We start from the raw sequence: 19,315 nt of genomic DNA, 5'->3' as shown, positions 1-19,315 counted from the left end.
AGCTCCCTGAATAAAAGGATTTTGTTACATCGAATTTTTGTTTTGTTCAGATTCCCGCTGGGACTGTTATGTTATGCTGAAGGTTGATAAATGGATCGAAAATTGCTGTGTCATTAAAATCTGCGTGAAACCTGAAATAAACACAGGGATAATTTGAACGCAGGCGGGCTGTAATATTTCGTTGGTGAATGACATCCTAGTGGCAATTATTTGTGTAGGTCTACGCCATCAAATTACAATCTACCGACGGATTATGCCCACCATAGCCGACAATGTCGGAAAATATTCCAATGACTAACAATGCAATTCTTAAGAGAGAGACTGGGTGAGACATGTAAACAACATATTACCAAAAACACTACAAAATGATGTCGAAAGACGACAAATCTGCCTACAGCATGTGCATCTATAGATTTTGTGTTTATGATTGATTGTCCTAATTAAAATGGAATGTGGTGGTATACATTCGATTAACCATGACATTCAGAGGGGCCAGCAATGCCTACAAATATTCAGTAGATTTATTACTTTTATCGTTGACAAATATTGGAAAAATCCAACTTACGGTGGCAGCATTCTGTATAGAAGCATATCTGTCTTTTTCTTCTCCTCGGCTAATTCCTGAGTTCGATCTCGTATCAGATCTTCAAGGTGATTCGAATACTTTTCAAGCATTTTGAACATGGAGTCTACAATATTTGTTTTTCTGTCAATAAAATGTAACAATGATTATCAACATTGTGATCGCTATCATTGTCATCATCATCATCATCATCATCATCATCATCATCATCATCATCATCATCATCATCATCATCATCATCACCACCACCGCTGCCATCATCATTCCATGTGTCAGTTAGTTAATACTCAAATCTTCAACTTGATCCATTAACTCTCGGTTAGTCACCATCATACAAATCAAATTCATTCGAATACTGAAAATTGATAAATTTTGCTGGAAATTCGCTTCTGTAAAAATATTTTTCGTATAATTTACTTATTAACTGTTGACTTGCATGCGCACGCACACATTTTGTATATTAATTTCTTAACATGTTATACAATGCCACCTTCTATGGATAAGAGGAGGTTGAAAATTTTAATTGAAAAAATACAATACTTAAAGGGAGGGAAACGTCGGACCTGCGCTCAAAGGTCGTATGGGACCCGAAGAACATTTATGATGGCGATTGAGGAAAGTTAAAACATGTTTGTCATAATGTACATCGTAAAATTTAAATGTTACAGATGTGTTGACGTGATGTATATAGATACCGTGCATGAAATACATTGTTTGTAAACAAGAAAGTCGCACAGGCGCAGTTCCGATGACCCCTTTCCTTTAATATTAATTTTCTGGCAGAAATCAGACAACTTTTAGAAAGACTCACCTTCCCTGATTAAGTTTTTTAAATAGTTGATAAATCGTTTCAAAGTCTGGTCTCATATCGGGCAGTTCTGCCCAACACTGCTTCATAATCTCAATGACCTCCCTGGGAGCCTCGTTCTGACTGACGGACGGCCTGCAAAGCGGCGGCGGCTTCCTGACTTTTGCAATGATTTCTGTGAAAACAAACCCCCCAAAAAATTATGTGATTGCAGACTTAATTATCGTCAATTAATATGAACGACAAGAAACGTTGACATTTCATAATATAGGGGTTACAGTATTTCGATGATAATAATTTTCATTCTTAATGTGCCATTCTAATAATCTCAAAGCAAGGGAACATTTTGAAACGGAATAGAATACACTGCTTACTGCTACTAGGGCATAAAGTTTGAAGTGAAGGCTGATATGTCTAAGTAAGTCTCGTTGCTGAACGTAGCCTGTGAAATTTAGAGAACTGGAAGAACTGTCTAAGGTCTTTATTCGGGAACAAAGACACGGAAGTTACGACGTTCACACGTCAAAAAAGGTCTTGATAAGAATGGAGACGGTCTTGAAATTGGTAAAACTCAAAATTCAGGCGAATTAAATATTGGTATGAGGAATCCCAATTACACACAGCTGCAGTTGTCATATCGTTTATGATGAGTCAGCAATAATCTCATCTCACGTGTACAGGTCCGGTGATATTTCATCGGACCCGGCACTATCTCCGACTAAAACAGCAAGTTAAAGTAAAGACGAGTAGACAGTATTATAGTAAATACATAATATATGTAGTAACATGCATATTGCACAAAAATTCAAATGCGAACAATTTCTCACTTTGTTCTCGCGCCGATTTCAAAATCCCGCTGGAGAATCTTCATCTGAAAAGCAGAACACAGACGAGTAACTTACCCTTGGCAGTGAGACTAAGCATACTGAACGGCCTTCCTCGGGTCAAGAGTTCAGACACTATGATAGCAAAGCTGTACACGTCTCCCTTTGATGAACCCTTCATCATTAGCACGGCGTCACGTAAAGATTCGGGCGACGACCACAGCAAGTCTGAGAAAAAAGCAAAAACAAATACGTGTCGTGTATCGGCCATGGTCGGTGAGGGCGCCATCATATAAATATTGGAATCGGTGGAGTCAACAGGAGATACCGTTTTTCTTTAACCTTCCGGCTGTATTCTCTATTACCTATTTTACCTTATTATATTACATCTTCCATATTTAAAATTTGTATGTCTTTTCAGGGTAAAAAGTATACTTTCACCATTAGCAATATTGTCTCTGAAACAGGACACTCATGATATCATTGACTGCTGGCTGTTTCGGATCGACTATTAGACCCTGGAAATCGGTATAATATGGATGTCAATCTTGTTAGTTACTTTGTTATTTTATATTACCTTTTACTTTTGTCTGGACTGTCGTGTAATTGTTTTATATAGAGAGACAAAGTACAAATTATTATTTATAAAGGCCATACATCAATATCAAGTATAATATGATTTAAACACAGGTCTATTTTTGAACAGCCGAAATGTTATGTTCGGTCCCCACGTTAACCAACAACATGAGACGTGTTTTGGTTTGAAAGGAGAACATGAGCATTGTTTAATTCTTTAAAGGTATACTGTTTAATCGGGTGGCCGCTTTTTAAAAACAGCGCCCTCACATGGGTATTTTGAATACCAAGGAACGCCCCTTTGACCATATACGGGCATATTTAGATTATAGGTGACTGTATACCTTTAATGCTTTGACCGTTATTCAATCGATATATACAAATACCACCGCAAAATTCAAGTATAGCATTCGTTTTACGCGATTGGATAAAAATATAAAATTTGTATTTCATATTCATATCACGTATACGATGACATTGGCACTCTTTTTCTACATTCGCCTCTCATGTTTGACCACCGATGTATACGGCGATTATACATCTGTCTAGGTGTTCAGTGCTTTTTGTCCTACCCTCGGGTGTCTTGTCTGGTTCCTGGTAGTTGCTCTGCGTTGCAAGAAGAGCCGGTAGACCGTAGTCGGTGATTTTCAGCACCCATCGGCTGTCGATGACGCAATTCCGTGACTTCAGCCGGCCGTGGTGCTTGATGGGACTGTTATGTAAATATCTCATACCCTGTTTGTTCGACGTTTGAGAAAAGGATGAATGAAAGAGAAAAGCGAATATTCTGCTTTAGATATGTGCTTTAGATATGTCACTATTGATGAATATATATTTTGATGACAAACTAACAGACCTTAAAATATAATGTTTCTTTAAGCTGTTATTGTCACGCTTTTCGTTTATTTGAAAGAGTTATGAAAATTTTCACAATAACATGAAGATCGCTCATTTTCAATGATGGGCGAGAGCAACATTAACTGTATAGCGCCCTCTTTCTTAAGATCCCAGAGCCCTTACGTCAGAGTTGGACCAGAAATATCTTCTCCTTACCATAAATTTGTAGTATCTATATCTGTCTCATGCCGTATCTGTTATCTGTTTAGTATCACTCCGAAGTCAGTAATTCCTTGTTGGGAATATCAAAACTAACAAGGGCATCTTATACCTCTTGAAAGTATGAAACCAGTCTGGCGTACTTGGATTCAGAAACACATCCAGCGATCAGATGGCGCCAAAATGCGTCACGCATACTAGTTTCACGGTGCTCTTATCTTCGAATGCGGGCTTTGCAATATAAAGAAACTATACGTGCCTCGAAATTAAGAGAATAAAATTTTTGCTTAAATTTTCCTCAGAGAAACTTTCAACTACTCTCTTTCAAATCACGATTGAAAAATTTGGGTCTCCGTGCAAATTTAGGTTCCATGGAAACGAATTGCCTTAAATCTACCGAAATTCAAAATGGCTGCCACTCCTTTGCTAACTCTATTGTTTCGATTTTCACAAAAATAAGTCGATAAAAAGTCTTCATGCCCCAAAGCTTCAAAATGAGCCTACGCAAGTGGTAGATCAGAAAAGCAATGTAAAACTTTGAGAGTCCGAATATCTGTCCCCGAGGCGCATTCTACCTTAACTTGAGGAAGTAGAAAAAAATAGCTGAAGTGGCGTCACCTCTGATTTATCAAAGCATCAGCAGGGTGGGGGGGATTCTCCTCCAAAAATTAAGTACTCGGTTTTGTCATATTTTCCAGTTTTCATTAAGACTTATTTTCACCCCACTGCGCATGCCTTCACGAACTTACGAGGAGCGGTAGAGTCATGTTCGTTTTTGCAAGTACTCCGGTACACCGTGTGGAAGCGCGACACCGTTTCATCTTTAGTAGGCTAGTCTTCGACGGATTTTGGCAATATTCCAACAACGCGACTTTCCACGGAAGGGAATCCAGATTGATGTTTTAGATTTCACCGAAGAAGGAGGACGGCTATCCATCGTGCAAACTGTGCCGAGATAATATGGTAGGCTTTACAACACATCACCAATATTCAAAGAAAGGAAAAATCGTCCTGAGGTATCATTCAAACAACAGCAGCTGTACTGGAAATATCCCATGAGTCATTATGATTTGTACCATTGCGGCTTTCCCAGGGAAGCTTATATTGTTTCCCACGTGTAGACAAATCCTTATATTAGCTTTAAAATTCTGATAGACGTACTTTTAATTACATTATCTTCTCAATTTCTATTTTGAATTATTTGGATAATTATGCTTATTTGAAAGAGAAGATGGCATTTTTGTAAAATTTTCCAATATTTGTGTCCTCTGCCATACAGAATAATGTAATGGAAAGCAAGAAGACTAGTTGCACCTGTTTTATGAAACAAACGAATATTCAATATGATGTTTTTTCTCAGTAGAAATAGCAAAATAAATTTAGTACATACTAACTTTTCTCAGAGAATGATAGACCCCATTCAGTTTGTCATAACTTGCTTCCCAAAAGTATGATAGCATTTGTAGATGGTGACTTTTAGGTTTATTTAATAATTATTTTAAATTTTTATTGAAATATCTCAGAAACTCACTTTTACTGGATATTAAGAAACAATTGTTTAGATGCTTTACATTATTGCTTATATGTAGAGCAGAAACGTCACAAGAAAAGTAACCTTCGATGGTACAAATCGAACAGAATTGTGGGTAATTCATTGTGTTGTGCAGCTAAAGATGTACCAACATACCGAAACCAGGTCAAGGAGGAGTGAAGATTTGAACATCCAGTCTAGCTTGATGTTTTCGCTGTTGATCACGTCTTCGAGACTGCCCTTATTGCAAAACTCGGTGATGAGTGCCGTGTTGTTCAGCTCGGTGTAGCAGCCCAGGAAGGCGTTGACGTTTTCATGACGAATGTCACGGATCTGCAGATTTACGGAAGACCCGTCAGCATCGTCGGAGTTCAAATCTCAGACGGATGGCGACAGTAGAATGATTTACGGACTGATGGCGTTCAAGCTCAGCGGAGCGGCATGCATCGCCGGAGAAAGGCATACAGAGACACGGATATATGTCGACAGTCTTGGACATAAGGGAACGAGCACAATCAACGGCAGGGGGGGGGGCTGGAAGAGAAAATATGTGGTGCATATATTTTTTACAGGCCCCCCTAACACCAGCAAAAATTTTAGTGGCCCCCATCACCGGCAACAAAATTTTTGTGGCCCCCCTTCCCAAAAAAGAAAGATTACATATAGGTACAAAGTTGTACACATATATATAATCCTTATAACTTTTAATATATGCTTTAGTGAAAACAACATTCTTGCATTCTTGAAATAAATAATAAACAAATAAATATATAAATAATAAACAAACAAAATAACATATGTTCAAGCTTTACTACTTGTAAAACCTACAGCTACTTTTCAGTATTGTGTTGTGTTGATTTTCAGTTATTATGCTGTGTGTTGTGTGTTTAGTTTGAATACCCTGAAAACAAAAGACATTTGGAGGACATTTTTGACAGATTCCTGCACAACCCTAAAGATAAGTGTTTTTATGAGCAAAATTCCATGTAACTTTCCCCCTTCAGTTTAATATATTTTTAAATTAACCCTTTACTCAAAAGTCATCCGAACAAATGGTCACACAGGGGTCATGTACATATTACCCATGGTATATAGAATGAATGCATTGTCTTTTTAATTTCCAAAGTATGATACAGAGGAAGAAGATACAGAAGTAAAGAGTAAGAATTTTAGGACAATTTTGTCACCGAGAAGACATAGCTGAACGGCATAATTATTTTTGAGTCTGTTTGCTGGTATGCATGTTTAGCATTTCATAAACCGGTATGTCTATGCTTTACTTCAACTGAGTATCTGTATGATGTTTTCAGATGTTGGGGAAAATGTATAACATGACCATTGTGATTTCAATACACTTTCCACAACCCAGTGTCTGCCTTTCTATGACTACCCAAGATATTCAATGTTACTCCACTGTAATGACAGTCTGCCATTGGAATAGTCATTCATGGGCTAACTATAAAAGACCCATTAATGCCATTTTTTTCTCCTTTTTTTCAGTACTTTTTTCCTGTGTGTCCACTACGTATTCTAGTTCTTCCTATAGCATGATGAAATAACCAGTTTCAACCTAGCCTCTGTATCATTACCAACCATTATTATTGTTGACAAATGAAGTCAATTTTCAATAATAATATTGCTCATTTTACACATAACAACTGCATTGTGAGGTTTAAGACTTGGTATTTCATCATGCTACAAGAAGTTTAACAAGGAACTCCAGCTTCAACAAGGAACAAAAATGCTGAAAAATATTCTCTGTCTGTCATGGTGTAAAATATTTTGGTGGCCCACCCCTTACCTTCCCTGGAATTTTCATGGCCCACCCCAAGAACACTCATTTTGTTTCGTGCCCCCCCCCATTTTTTCTTCCGCCCCCCTGCCGTTAATTGCGCTCGGTCCCTAAAGTCACAGACACGTACTCTCATAGGCTGTGGGGTAGACAGAGTAATGGATGCGGGGAGACTGACAGAAAACAAACCTACGGTCAGAGGTTTATTAGAAAGGTTGCAGGATATTTTAGGACATCGAGGATGATATGAAGATATAGATAGATAGATAGATAGATAGATAGATAGATAGATAGATAGATAGATAGATAGATAGATAGATAGATAGATAGATAGATAGATAGATAGATAGATAGATAGATAGATAGATGCAGATAGGTAGACAGACAGACAGACAGACAGGCAGACATGCAGAAAGATAGAAGATAGGTAGGTAGGTAGGTAGGTAGACAGACAGACTAAGACAGACACATACAGACGGAGGGACAGACAGACAGACAGACAGACAGACAGACAGACAGATAGATAGATAGATAGATAGATAGATAGATAGATAGATAGATAAATAGATAAATAGATAGATAGATAAATAGATAGATAGATAGATAGATAGATAGATAGATAGATAGATAGATAGATAGATAGATAGATAGATAGATAGATAGATAGATAGATAGATAGATATAGATAGACGCAGATAGGTAGACAGACAGACAGGCAGACATGCAGAAAGATAGAAGATAGGTAGGTAGGTAGGTAGGTAGACAGACAGACTAAGACAGACACATACAGACGGAGGGACAGACAGACAGACAGACAGACAGACGGATAGACAGACAGACAGACGGATAGATAGATAGATAGATAGATAGATAGATAGATAGATAGATAGATAGATAGATAGATAGATAAATAGATAGATAGATAGATAGATAGATAGATAGATAGATAGATAGATAGATAGATAGATAGATTGATAGATTGATAGATTGATAGATTGATAGATTGATTGATAGATATAACGCTGAAGAGATGAAAGTAGTCATAGGCATGGGGCCGGTCAGTTGTAGAGAAAAAGCAGCATGCAATTACGGCACAACGCTAGGAAGGCAGGCAGAAAGATGGACGGACAGATAGACAGACTGACAGACAGGCAGACACAGGAAACACCTGTCAACATACAGATTGAAGAGAACTTACGACGAAAAGAGGTGTTGTAAAACAATGGAGCGAAACACGGCGACTAGAGAGAGGACTAAGGCAGTTTGAACTAAATTTATCGGTAATTGCAATATTTTTGAAACTATGAGACTTTAACAACATATTTCTGGAAAGGAGGATTCACTAAGTTAGGGATGTTGACTGTTTACAGCTTTTACCTGTTTTAAGATGTGTAGTGTCGAACTTCTCGCGTCAAAATTACTCTGGTCAAGTTTCTTCACCCGGACGTATTCGCCCTGAAAGAAACAAAGAAGTTCAAAGTCGATCGATCATTACCATCAACTTGTGTTTGTATCCGATTATATGTTGTTGTGGCCTGTTCGTATATCAGTATATGAGTCCTCATAACCCGTCTAATATTCTTGGGAAATTGTCTGCTTTCGTTGATTTCAGCATTCGATAAAACCTGTACCCGTATAGTTTATCAATATGTAATTTCCCGCCGAATTGAAATAAATATCGTGTTGAAATGAATGTACTTTCGTGCGACGAGGACAATTTAAGGCAGTTTAATTTCATGACAAGTTCAAATTCGGTCAAGAACTGAATCAATTCCGAGAGAAAAGAGCGCCACCTAAGAAGCAGAAACAAATGATCCGAATTCTCTGATTGGTTCACTTGTACCACAGGAGACGGGACCTAGCAGACTACAATTACAAGCTGCGACAAGCTAGTTCCCAGTACGCATTTTGCGATAAAATATTTAGACGTTTGTCTAGTTGTCAAATATTACAGAAAAAAAATCAGGCAAATCTAATTCGTTCTTGATTTTTTCTTTTGATAGTCTCCGGTACGCCCACACTGTTCTTGGATTGACTCTACATGACATTTTTGTGTCAATGCAAATATAGGCATGAGCAATAGATGTTCGCATAAGGTCCACATTTTCCTTGAAAGTTTTCTTTATATTCCTACAATAATCTGGAAATTATGGTCAAATTTCACTGCTTACATTGCGCAAGTAGAACATTGGCGAACAAAAGAATGGGTATACATCTTGCCTACCCACTTCAGTAGACTTATCGTTCTGGCAATATAACATTAGATTGAAGGCTAGATAAAGGTCCTCTATAGGCCATGGGACACAGTGCAGTTCAATGAATTATTACGGGCACGGCATGCCTCTAAATTGTGTCAGAAAACCATGACTGAATTAAGGAAGCCTATATTTGGTTTGGTGATCTGTTTTCAGTGAATAAAATGTGAAATTATACTGTGCGAGCGATTTGTTCAGTCGTAATAATTATTTATGAGTTGTTGCGTGCTAGTCAAGTTTCACCTTGTGTTAAAATGTTTATTTAAGTGTGACGGCGAACTGTAAGCGAGGCATAAAAACATGTCACCTTATACGATAATTTCGACATAAACTGTGGTTCACGCGGAGTTGAGATAGCTAGCAATAAATGTTTACGGTCTTACAATTTCACAGACATGAATCTGTTGCATTGATATAAATGTGCGTGAAGAAAACTATATCTCGTAACAAATATGGGAAACCTGTTAGTGCCATCTAGCCAAGTCAGAATTCGCGAATGTACAAAAATGTATATAAAATCTTACATTATATCTTGCTAAGTTACTCATGTCACAGAACATAGTGCTGCTTCGGGAGAGGCGATGCTCCGATGTCGCTGGCGGCGATGTAGACAACGCTTTGCCACCGTTCATCTTTAGGGAAGGATCTTTATCAGGGTCAAGCAACTGAGGGTTTTAGCAAGAAAATGGAGACACCACAATTAATGAGACTTGCTTCATTTCCAAGAATAAGCAATATAACATTCCTATAAGCTTCTACACTTTTCAGTTGTATCATTACGTATAGCTACCAGCGAAATCATACAAAATCGAACAACTTCCACGCGTCTGGAACGTGTAATATTGCTTTTGAAAGTTTTGGTAAATGTGTAGTGATGTTGATAACAATAAATAATACGTTTGAAAAAGATGCTTTTGGTGTTAAATGAACATCACTGGACATATTAATCACCATGGTAACAAGTTCTCAAACATACCTTTCGGCTTCCAGATATGATCTTATTTGGAGGTTCAAAATGAAGGTCTCCGAACGTAAGCAGGATTTTGTTAGGTCCTTTCGCCATGTCACGCTTCAACTTCCATCGTCTGGCGGGAAATGGGGTAAAAACATATCACTTTTGGTTAGAATTATAATGGAACACGTCAAATATTGCGGATGGAAAAAGCCTAACTTGCTATTTGTGAACATTACAAACTTCATATAAAGTTCATTGATGAAAACGGTTTTGCCTTTATGTATGTTTACTTTCAGGTACCATGATTTCATGAACAAGCGTCGTAAAGTGTGCTAGAAGTTGATGTCTATAATTTCTCTCTACTACCTCTCGTGACCCAGAGAATGATTCTTCGTTGGACACCACACTATGCTCATAGTGTAACACTGAGCACCACTTCTTAGACGTGTTGGAAATGCGAGACTTGTGTACAAATGCAAGCTACCAATATGTTTATATGTATAGGTAACTATGTTTATGCAAAAATACGTACGTACATACATACATACATACATACATACATACATACATACATACATACATACATACATACATACATACATACATACATACATACATACATACATACATACATACATACATACATACATACATACATACATACATACATACTATAGAGACACACAGACACATTCAGACACACACAACATATATACATATTATATATATAATATCTTTATGTATGTATATATATATATATATATATATATATATATATATATATATATATATAAGCCCCATTTTCTAACGACGAATACGTTTATGTAATTGCTATACATTATTTGTTGAAGATTTAAAGGGGGTATGTTGACCTCTGGTTAAAAAGACAGACATCCCTTATCAAACCAAGAGTTCGTGTCTAACGGTGTTACTATACGGCTATGCCATTTTACCAATAAATGCGATCAGGGCGATTAGTTTTTGCCCAAAGAAATCTGCAGTTAGAATGAAACGAAAGACAAGATCGATCACAAAACAAATTACCTGATTATTAAGTAGGCACCGATGAATATAAATATGAGTAGCAAGGCAGCGATTAAGATCCCGGCGATGTAAAGTGTATCTGACGAACGAAAACAAACATTTCTTTAATTATACATATATTCGCTCTTGATTGCTTCAAGTAATTGAAAAGGATGCTTGCCCGTAATTTCAAAAAAACGAAATCACTCTGCCAAAATAGAATAAGAAATCGCTCTGCTAAAGTAGAGATAGTTTTATTCCGTGTCTCTCCTATAGTGTAACATGGACGCTTTGAAAAGTGAGGAACGGCTGATTGAATTTTAGATTCCAGACTTTTATATTGACAATAATGAAGATCGATTGACTGATGAATTTTGATAGGTAATTGAATGGACTGTCTGTCTTATCCGAAACATAAAAAACTTAATCAAAAGATGTGGTCAACACTTGTCTATGTGGTCTTGTGAATTGGCACATCTCTGGCGTTTTATCGATGAACTGAAAGTCTGGCTTAACGAAAAGCAACTTTCTTGCGGCACTTTGTTTTCTGTTGAGCCTTCTCTCTGTAAGAGTTTGATCTTTGACGTGAAATTTTTATCCAAAATTCACATTTTCGGGCTCCAACCTCAAAATTGGACAAAATATGAGGAATCGAAAAACATGCTCATGTTCCAGTGGTGATGTGATGGTGTTATTTACGCCTTGAATGAACTTGAAACGATATTGTGAACTTATTGACTTATCACTGTCTGTTCCATTTACCTACTCCATCCTCTCCGCAGCTTTCGCCGTTGAACAGGCAGTCTGCGTCAGCCTCGAGAACGACTCCACCCGGCCACTGGATGACAGCGCCATCAACGTCCATGACGTGGTACTCGTCGCCGGAATATGAGAAGTTGACCTTCAAAACTTCCCGGAAGGAATCGAGGCCTCTGTCGTAGTCAAGTAATATGTAGCACATTGTCCGGTCGCCATTGTTGTTGAGCTTGACCTCACCGGACAAGCCATCAAATTTCATGTTTTTCATAAAGTCGGAGATTGCTTCGCCGGATAAGGGATCTCCGCTTGTTAGCGTTTTATTCATTGCATAGGCGAGAACGTAGACGGAGTCGTACACTTGAGCGAACAAATTACAAACCTGTAAAGTGAGAGAGAGTTTCCAAATTGATATCGTAGTATTGCGTCAAGGAACGAATAAGATAGAAAACCTGGGGAAGATGGTACATAGTTTACGATGTAAATAATTGGCAGAACGACAGTGACGACGACGACAACGACGACGACGACGATAACGATGATGACAATGATGATGATGATGATGATGATGATGATGATGATGATGTTGATGATTAGGATTAGGATGAGGATGATGATAAGACTTTCATAAAAAGCGCAACATTGCACAGGAAGGATAACAAATCATCGAATTCATGATTGCTCTAGAAAAAAACAATCATTACCGCAATTACCAGCGCTTTAACAGGCTTTATATACTGAAATTTACCAATATATCAAACCACTGCATATTTTCGAAATCGATGGCGCTAGAAAATGGTTTTTCATGGAACTTGAGGCTTTTCCTGTTTATGTCCAGTTTAATTAACATTTGCATACTCTGTAAAATTATCCGAATTCAAAAGCTGTTTTCTTTTAATCATTGGTGACGCCGTGCTGAAGAGTACAAATCACACGGGTCGAAATATGGAATCCCATTTCCCGCGCAATTTGAATGTAAGATTTTCTTGGGGCTCTTGAACCGATACTTTGCTGTGTGCACGAACGACGAATAGATAACTCTATTCGTTCTTTTCATATCAAATAAAGCTTTTGGGGAAAAAAGTCATTTGTTGTCCACTTTAAATGTCAACTCTACTTTCCTTGGAAGTAAGACGTTGCGATTTCAATCGACACAAAATAGTGACCAAGGGCCCTATCGGTTTTACTAGTGCCGGCATTGAAATGACAACACTCGCTTTGAATGGGTCTTCCTGAAGGGACCTCTCGCTGTTGCAGTCTGCATCATCACATACCCTCATTAGTGTTGTAGAATTCTTCAATTCAGTTTCCGTGTCTTTGGCAGCAACACGATTTCTCTTCGTCTACAAGCGATTGCCCCCCTGTCACGGAATCCCCTCAGCTGGGGAAAATTGGATTAAAAGATTACACACGAGGGGACAACTTCCTTTCAGATTAAAAAAAAAGTGTTCGTTTTATTTTATGGCTGAGTGAAGTTGAGTGAAGGCACCACGCCGATATTCAATACAGCCCGAAAAAAACCAGCTCAGAAAATGTGCTTACAGAATATGAATTTGAACAGATAACAAGATAACGCTACGGAAACAAGAAGTTCACGCGGTCTGCACCGCTGAGAGACAGGCGAAACAAAAACTCGTCGGAGCCATCGACACGGACACGACTGACATCTTGTCAGCTAAATGGAGACATCGTCAGCTGCAACTGGCAACAAAGCCAATTCGGGTCCTTTATATTCCCATGAATGCATAGGTGAAGCACAATTGACGAAGCCGTCAGTTTCCAGACAGTCTTACCATAAATCCTTCAAAAAATAAATCTATCTGATTGAAGGAAATTATTGTTGACATGCGTTCGTCCATTTATCGTCGCCAACGGAATGCTTTTAACGAGGAAACGCGGGATATTTTATTTCAGTCAATAATGGATAGGCGGGGGACTCAAAATTGAATTTTCCTTTTCACACTTCGCGAACGTATCGCGTTAGAATGCCCGTGAACGATTTGATCATTTTATTTTGAATTTGTGCAGACTTTGTGTCCCTTATGCATTTCTCGGGGGGGGGGGGGTAAACGACATCAACATGGTTAATGCCACCTAATGACTGAAGTCAAGAGTGCCATGATCAGAGTGATCCGTGAACGTCTCTATGACGCTTTTGCAATATTCGGTTACTGGTATGAGATGAAAGCAACAATGATGATGATGATGATGATGATGATGATGATGATGATGATGATGATGATGATGATGATAAATATACCGACGGCCAAGACATCCTCATCATCATCGTCGACGCCGCCGCTGTCGTCATCATCACCATTCATCATCATCATCATCATCATCATCATCATCATCATGACGACGATGATTATTAGTATTGTTTCTGTCATCATCATCATCATCATCATCATCATCATCATCATCATCATCATCATCATTATCACCATCGTCATCTATTTGAGACTACTTAAACAAAAATAACGACAACAACAGAACAACAACAACAGTGACGACAAACTCGTCTTCGTGCATGTAAGATTTACTGTACAATTGCTTGACATCAAAGTTTGACTAATCATCTTTACATCATATAAATTGGCGAATACGGGATACCTGTCCTCCGTGGAACACATCCCTGAAGGGTACGGAGCTCATTTTTCCATCAAAGTCCTGCATCATCGCATCGTAGGAGAAATCCAAGGACGGTTGCACGGTGAGAACAAACAAGGCCTCGTAAGCCCGACGCAGTCCGTCAGGGTCGGAGGCACCCTGGAACCAGCGCTCCCCTTCCAGCCACACGCTTGCCAAGGTGTCCACCGCGAAGAAAGCGTGACTCCCCTGTGTCATCCCGAGCTCCTGGGCTGCAATCATGATCTCTTCCTGATCAGTGCTGTTCATTGACCTCGATGCGACACACAGAATTATACCTGGAGGTGGGAAAAACAGATGTTTTCGATAAATAATGGCGTATTATGATGCCCTGAATATCGATTTATGTCTGATTTGTTTCAAAGGACTAAACAGTATCAAGTAACCAGCTAGATGCATCCTTATATGGCCGGTTTAACTAAAAAGGTCCCCAGATGACAAATCATTTAAGGTATAGTTCGCGCCTTGAAATTGAAAGACTTTAACTTTTGCCCTAACTTTCCTCCAGGTGACTTTTAAACCATTGCCTTTCGAATCAATAATAAAAACCAGGGTTCAACGCTCAAAGTTTGGAAATAAAGAAACAAATTACTTAACATTTACTGATATTTGAAATTTAAAATGGCCGCCGTCCATATGTTAACTCTGTGATGAAATATAAAATTTTGGATTTTCATAAAACTAAGACACTGAAAATTTCTACCACTAAGTTAAATCTCTGCAGGTATTCAATAAGACTGAATGCGCAATTGAACTCTATTGAACCAGTTTATTTATATTGTCAAAAGTGCTATCATGTTGCACGACAATAACACATTTACACCAAAATTGGGATATCCTGGCATATTTCATGAGTAATAAACCGCACTCAGCGATGGTATACCAGGGGATTTTGACCAGTTCACGACGTATGTGCACGAGCAACAGCGAACTCATATATGGGGGTGATCTGGTCAAAATTGAGTGGTATACCTGATCCTGGGGTGATTTATTGCTATTATATCATAATATTAAATTGAAATTCTGGCGTGAATCATTAGAAAGGGAATTTTTCTCTAGTCAAGAGCTGATGCCTGTTCCAACCGTGCTATATTGCGAATATAGCCCGGTTATTTTCACGTCTTGACCAATCAGATCGCAGTAATTAGCGCCATCAATATAGGATACTGGTATAGTATCATATTAGCATCTGTAGTGGAGAGAATATATCTAGCAATCTTTTTATGGTGAAAGAATTAAGGACAGAAATCAAGGAAAACGTAAACTTGTAGATTTCGTACTCATTTCATCATAATTATATTATCCCACTATTGTTCTAATCGTCTCTAGTAAAGTTAATTCCTCATTGTTAAACGCGACTATGTTAGGACCAGGATAAAATTACCAGGTACAAGTACGTACATACTAGAGAATTGACACGTATGCAAATTTGTCTACGTAGCACAGTTCATATACACCCAGACCGTAACACGTGAGATAATGTGGTATTATTTCGAACGAAAGCGGTGGCAGTAATTCGTTCATACGTCGCGTAAACACTTTTCAGAAAAGAGACTTTCGGCGAGACCGGAAGGATGTTGAAATCGCGCTGATTCGTATCACATAATAGTTTGGTTATTCTTCCTTGATAATCATTAAAAAAAGCATTTCTGTGACAATTAAGCAGATTGCTACAAAAACAAGTATCGGGTCTAGTTTTCTCGCAAACACCAGAGTTTTCTTGTTTTAAGCATATTTGTTACTCAGAGTGAACATGTGAGAGCGCGTGCATATTTGTTGCGCAAGTGGAGCGACGGTTCTGTATATGAGTGATCCCTTGAAGAGCTATGCGCTCTCGCTTGTCATGTCAATTTGACGTTAACTAGCACCGTCAACGACTTTGCATGATCTGCGATAATCTCAACTTGTTTGTGTGTCCATTGGAGGATGAAATTCGATAATCGAATACACATTTCCGCAAACATTATCTTATGTACCAGGTGTCAGGGCTTCCGAACTGAAGGTGTCCATTGTACTATGCACCGCTGAATTCTTCGATATGGTTCATATTCGCATAAGATGCGTCGTGTGTGACTTTCAAAGACACGAATATGGATGATTCAATGACAGTTTTGTTTAGTCAGTCTGCTTCTAAGCACCAACTATCTTCTCGTCTCAGTGGACATCTAAACTATCTTCTTCAAAGAACTTGAGCGAGAAAAGGGGAAAATTTCAACGTCAGGGCAACACGAAAATCAATTTGCGAAATTCCTGAAAACTAAGTGAGCAATTCATGCGATTGATGACGGCGCAGCTTTATCAGGTGGACGTCAAAATCCACTATCTAAGATCTCCAAAAGCTTTTGTGTCTGATGCGATTAACGTCCGGCCGCAGATGGTTCTTGGCAGACATCATTAGTGTTAAAGTTTCATCATCTCATAAAATTCCCTGTGTTCAAATTGGCTTGATCTCGCAGCCGTTCATAATATCGTTGTGGTGATTGACAAGGTGACAGGTTTACAGACAGAAATCAAATCTTAACAAGCTTTAGTATTCATGGACGCTCCGAGGGTTGTCATCATGATGACGGTGCGCGACTGTAGCAGAGGCAGATCCTCTCGAAATGTTTACCTCTCTCGCGTCAAACTACGCAGTCTTGCACCAGTTTTTTTCCTTTGATCGTGTACAATGCCTTTTCTATCTTTTTATCAATCAATCAATCAATCTATCTATCTATCAATCAATCTATCTATCTATCTAGCATTTATCCATCTATCTATCTGTCTATTGACAAGTAGCACCAACTCTAGGACACAGTATCCTTCAACATAAACTCTATAAACTAAAATTTGTTGTTAGACGTTTAGTGGGCTCAATTCCACTTCACCAGGGTTAAAAATTGTTGGCTGTCAAGATTGAAACATCTTGTAACATCTGGCGCCCTCCTTTGTAAAGATTGAACAGAACGTCTCGTCTTGATCTGTTCATTCTCTCTCTCTCTCTCTCTCTCTCTCTCTCTCTCTCTCTCTCTCTCTCTCTCTCTCTCTCTCTCTCTCTCTCTCTCTCTCTCTCTCTCTCTCTTAGTAGCCGTCTGTCTCTGTCTGTCTGTCTGTCTGTTTGTTTGTTATCTATGTGGACATCGAAAGAAATGAAAGTTTCGAGGAACTTCGAATGAAATATACTCTCTACCTATCGATCTGTCTGTCTGTCTGTCTCTCCGTCTATTTATCTAAATACAAGTCCGGCATTCTCTCGGACCACATCAACTTTTATTTGGGACAAACTTTGACTTGTAATCTGCAAGGTACGTCGCAGCGTATCGCCGAAACTAACATTGACAAGATTCGGAGGTCGCATTGTTAACATGGCTACTCACAAGGGTGCATTATGGACGGTAAAAGCCTTACATCTGGCGCCCTCCTTTGTAATTGTAAGGATTGAATAGAACGCCTCATCTTGTTCTTCTCATGTTAGCGACAAGGATTAAAAAGTAAAAAGTTTACTTTAATCGGAAACTGCGGCAGTTATGGTAGGAAAATAAAGCTCGGGCTCTGAAATTGTTCCACACGGCATACCATCCTGCAAAATCACCTGGCAAATCGAACATTACTACAGTTCTGTGAAAAATTGAGTATATCAGTTGTCATGTGCACTGTTCATTGATCAGTGTCGATGTATCACTCTGATTGGACGAGACCTCACTAAGGGTGTGGTAAAGCAGCAATATACATGAGCTAAAGCGGGCCATATAGCTAACATAGAAGTTTAATGTCGAAACAAAGGGAGTTTTGAGAATTGTCGGCGTTAGAAAATAACCAGTAATTAAATACAATATCACTTTTTATCATCTGCTCCAATTTGGCTGTCATAGCCGAGTATACACGTACTACTTACAATAAACAATACGATCCTGCCGTCCTGGGTCGCTAAAATATATGCTTCCTTGTCGCATGCACAAATTTCGGAGAAAAACATTTTTTAAACGAGAGACATATATGTTGATATAACGTAATGCAATAATCTCGCAACGGGCAGGTAAACACGAGATTTGGGTGCAGTTTGTCCCATATTATACATGAAGCACCCGCGTCACAAAGGTTCGTTTCATATCTCTCATGGTGCGTACATCTCCTGTATACCTTGACGTTATTCTTTAAATGTCAAAAGTTTCGGAAGATCGTTTTAAACATTACTAGAGGATTCTGTGTCATTGATTCGAAAACAGAACTCATCAAATTATTTTCCCTTGCAATTCATTTGTTCTTACTTCCTGCAAATTAAAATCGCTTCTTAGTCTACTATGATGAATAGTATAAGTTCCAGAGTTTCTCTCAAAGTTTTCTATACCCACTGTATGCATTATTATTTGATAATTCGTAGATAACAGTTGCTACAGCAGGTTCTTTGAATAATTTTGTTCGCGTGAATTTGTCATTTTTCCAGCATTTCATCGCATTGAATGATAATGTTACGCCGCAAAGTAGAGATTTTACGTTATTAAGACACTCCAATTTATTTGAGCAAACG

The 19,315-nt window shown here is 38.5% G+C and overlaps 1 protein-coding gene across 2 annotated transcripts in view; it reads right to left on the bottom strand.

Annotated features, from left to right (window-relative positions):
• LOC139118982 (retinal guanylyl cyclase 2-like) overlaps nt 1-19,315 on the bottom strand; it is a 99,375-nt gene that overhangs the window by 12,425 nt on the left and 67,635 nt on the right. For both annotated transcript variants that reach the window (XM_070682584.1, XM_070682583.1), the window contains exons 2-12: nt 14,773-15,086; nt 12,166-12,541; nt 11,425-11,503; nt 10,402-10,510; nt 9,950-10,090; nt 8,548-8,625; nt 5,535-5,711; nt 3,364-3,526; nt 2,294-2,443; nt 1,395-1,566; nt 566-706 (exon numbers count right to left, since the gene is read on the bottom strand). In XM_070682584.1, the coding sequence (XP_070538685.1) occupies nt 566-706; nt 1,395-1,566; nt 2,294-2,443; nt 3,364-3,526; nt 5,535-5,711; nt 8,548-8,625; nt 9,950-10,090; nt 10,402-10,510; nt 11,425-11,503; nt 12,166-12,541; nt 14,773-15,086 (1,900 nt within the window). The remainder of the gene's footprint in view (nt 1-565; nt 707-1,394; nt 1,567-2,293; nt 2,444-3,363; nt 3,527-5,534; nt 5,712-8,547; nt 8,626-9,949; nt 10,091-10,401; nt 10,511-11,424; nt 11,504-12,165; nt 12,542-14,772; nt 15,087-19,315) is intronic.

Source organism: Ptychodera flava, chromosome 19 (genome assembly GCF_041260155.1).
Source record: "Ptychodera flava strain L36383 chromosome 19, AS_Pfla_20210202, whole genome shotgun sequence".
Taxonomy (NCBI): Eukaryota; Metazoa; Hemichordata; class Enteropneusta; family Ptychoderidae; genus Ptychodera; species Ptychodera flava.
This window is presented reverse-complemented; position numbering and strand designations above follow the sequence as displayed.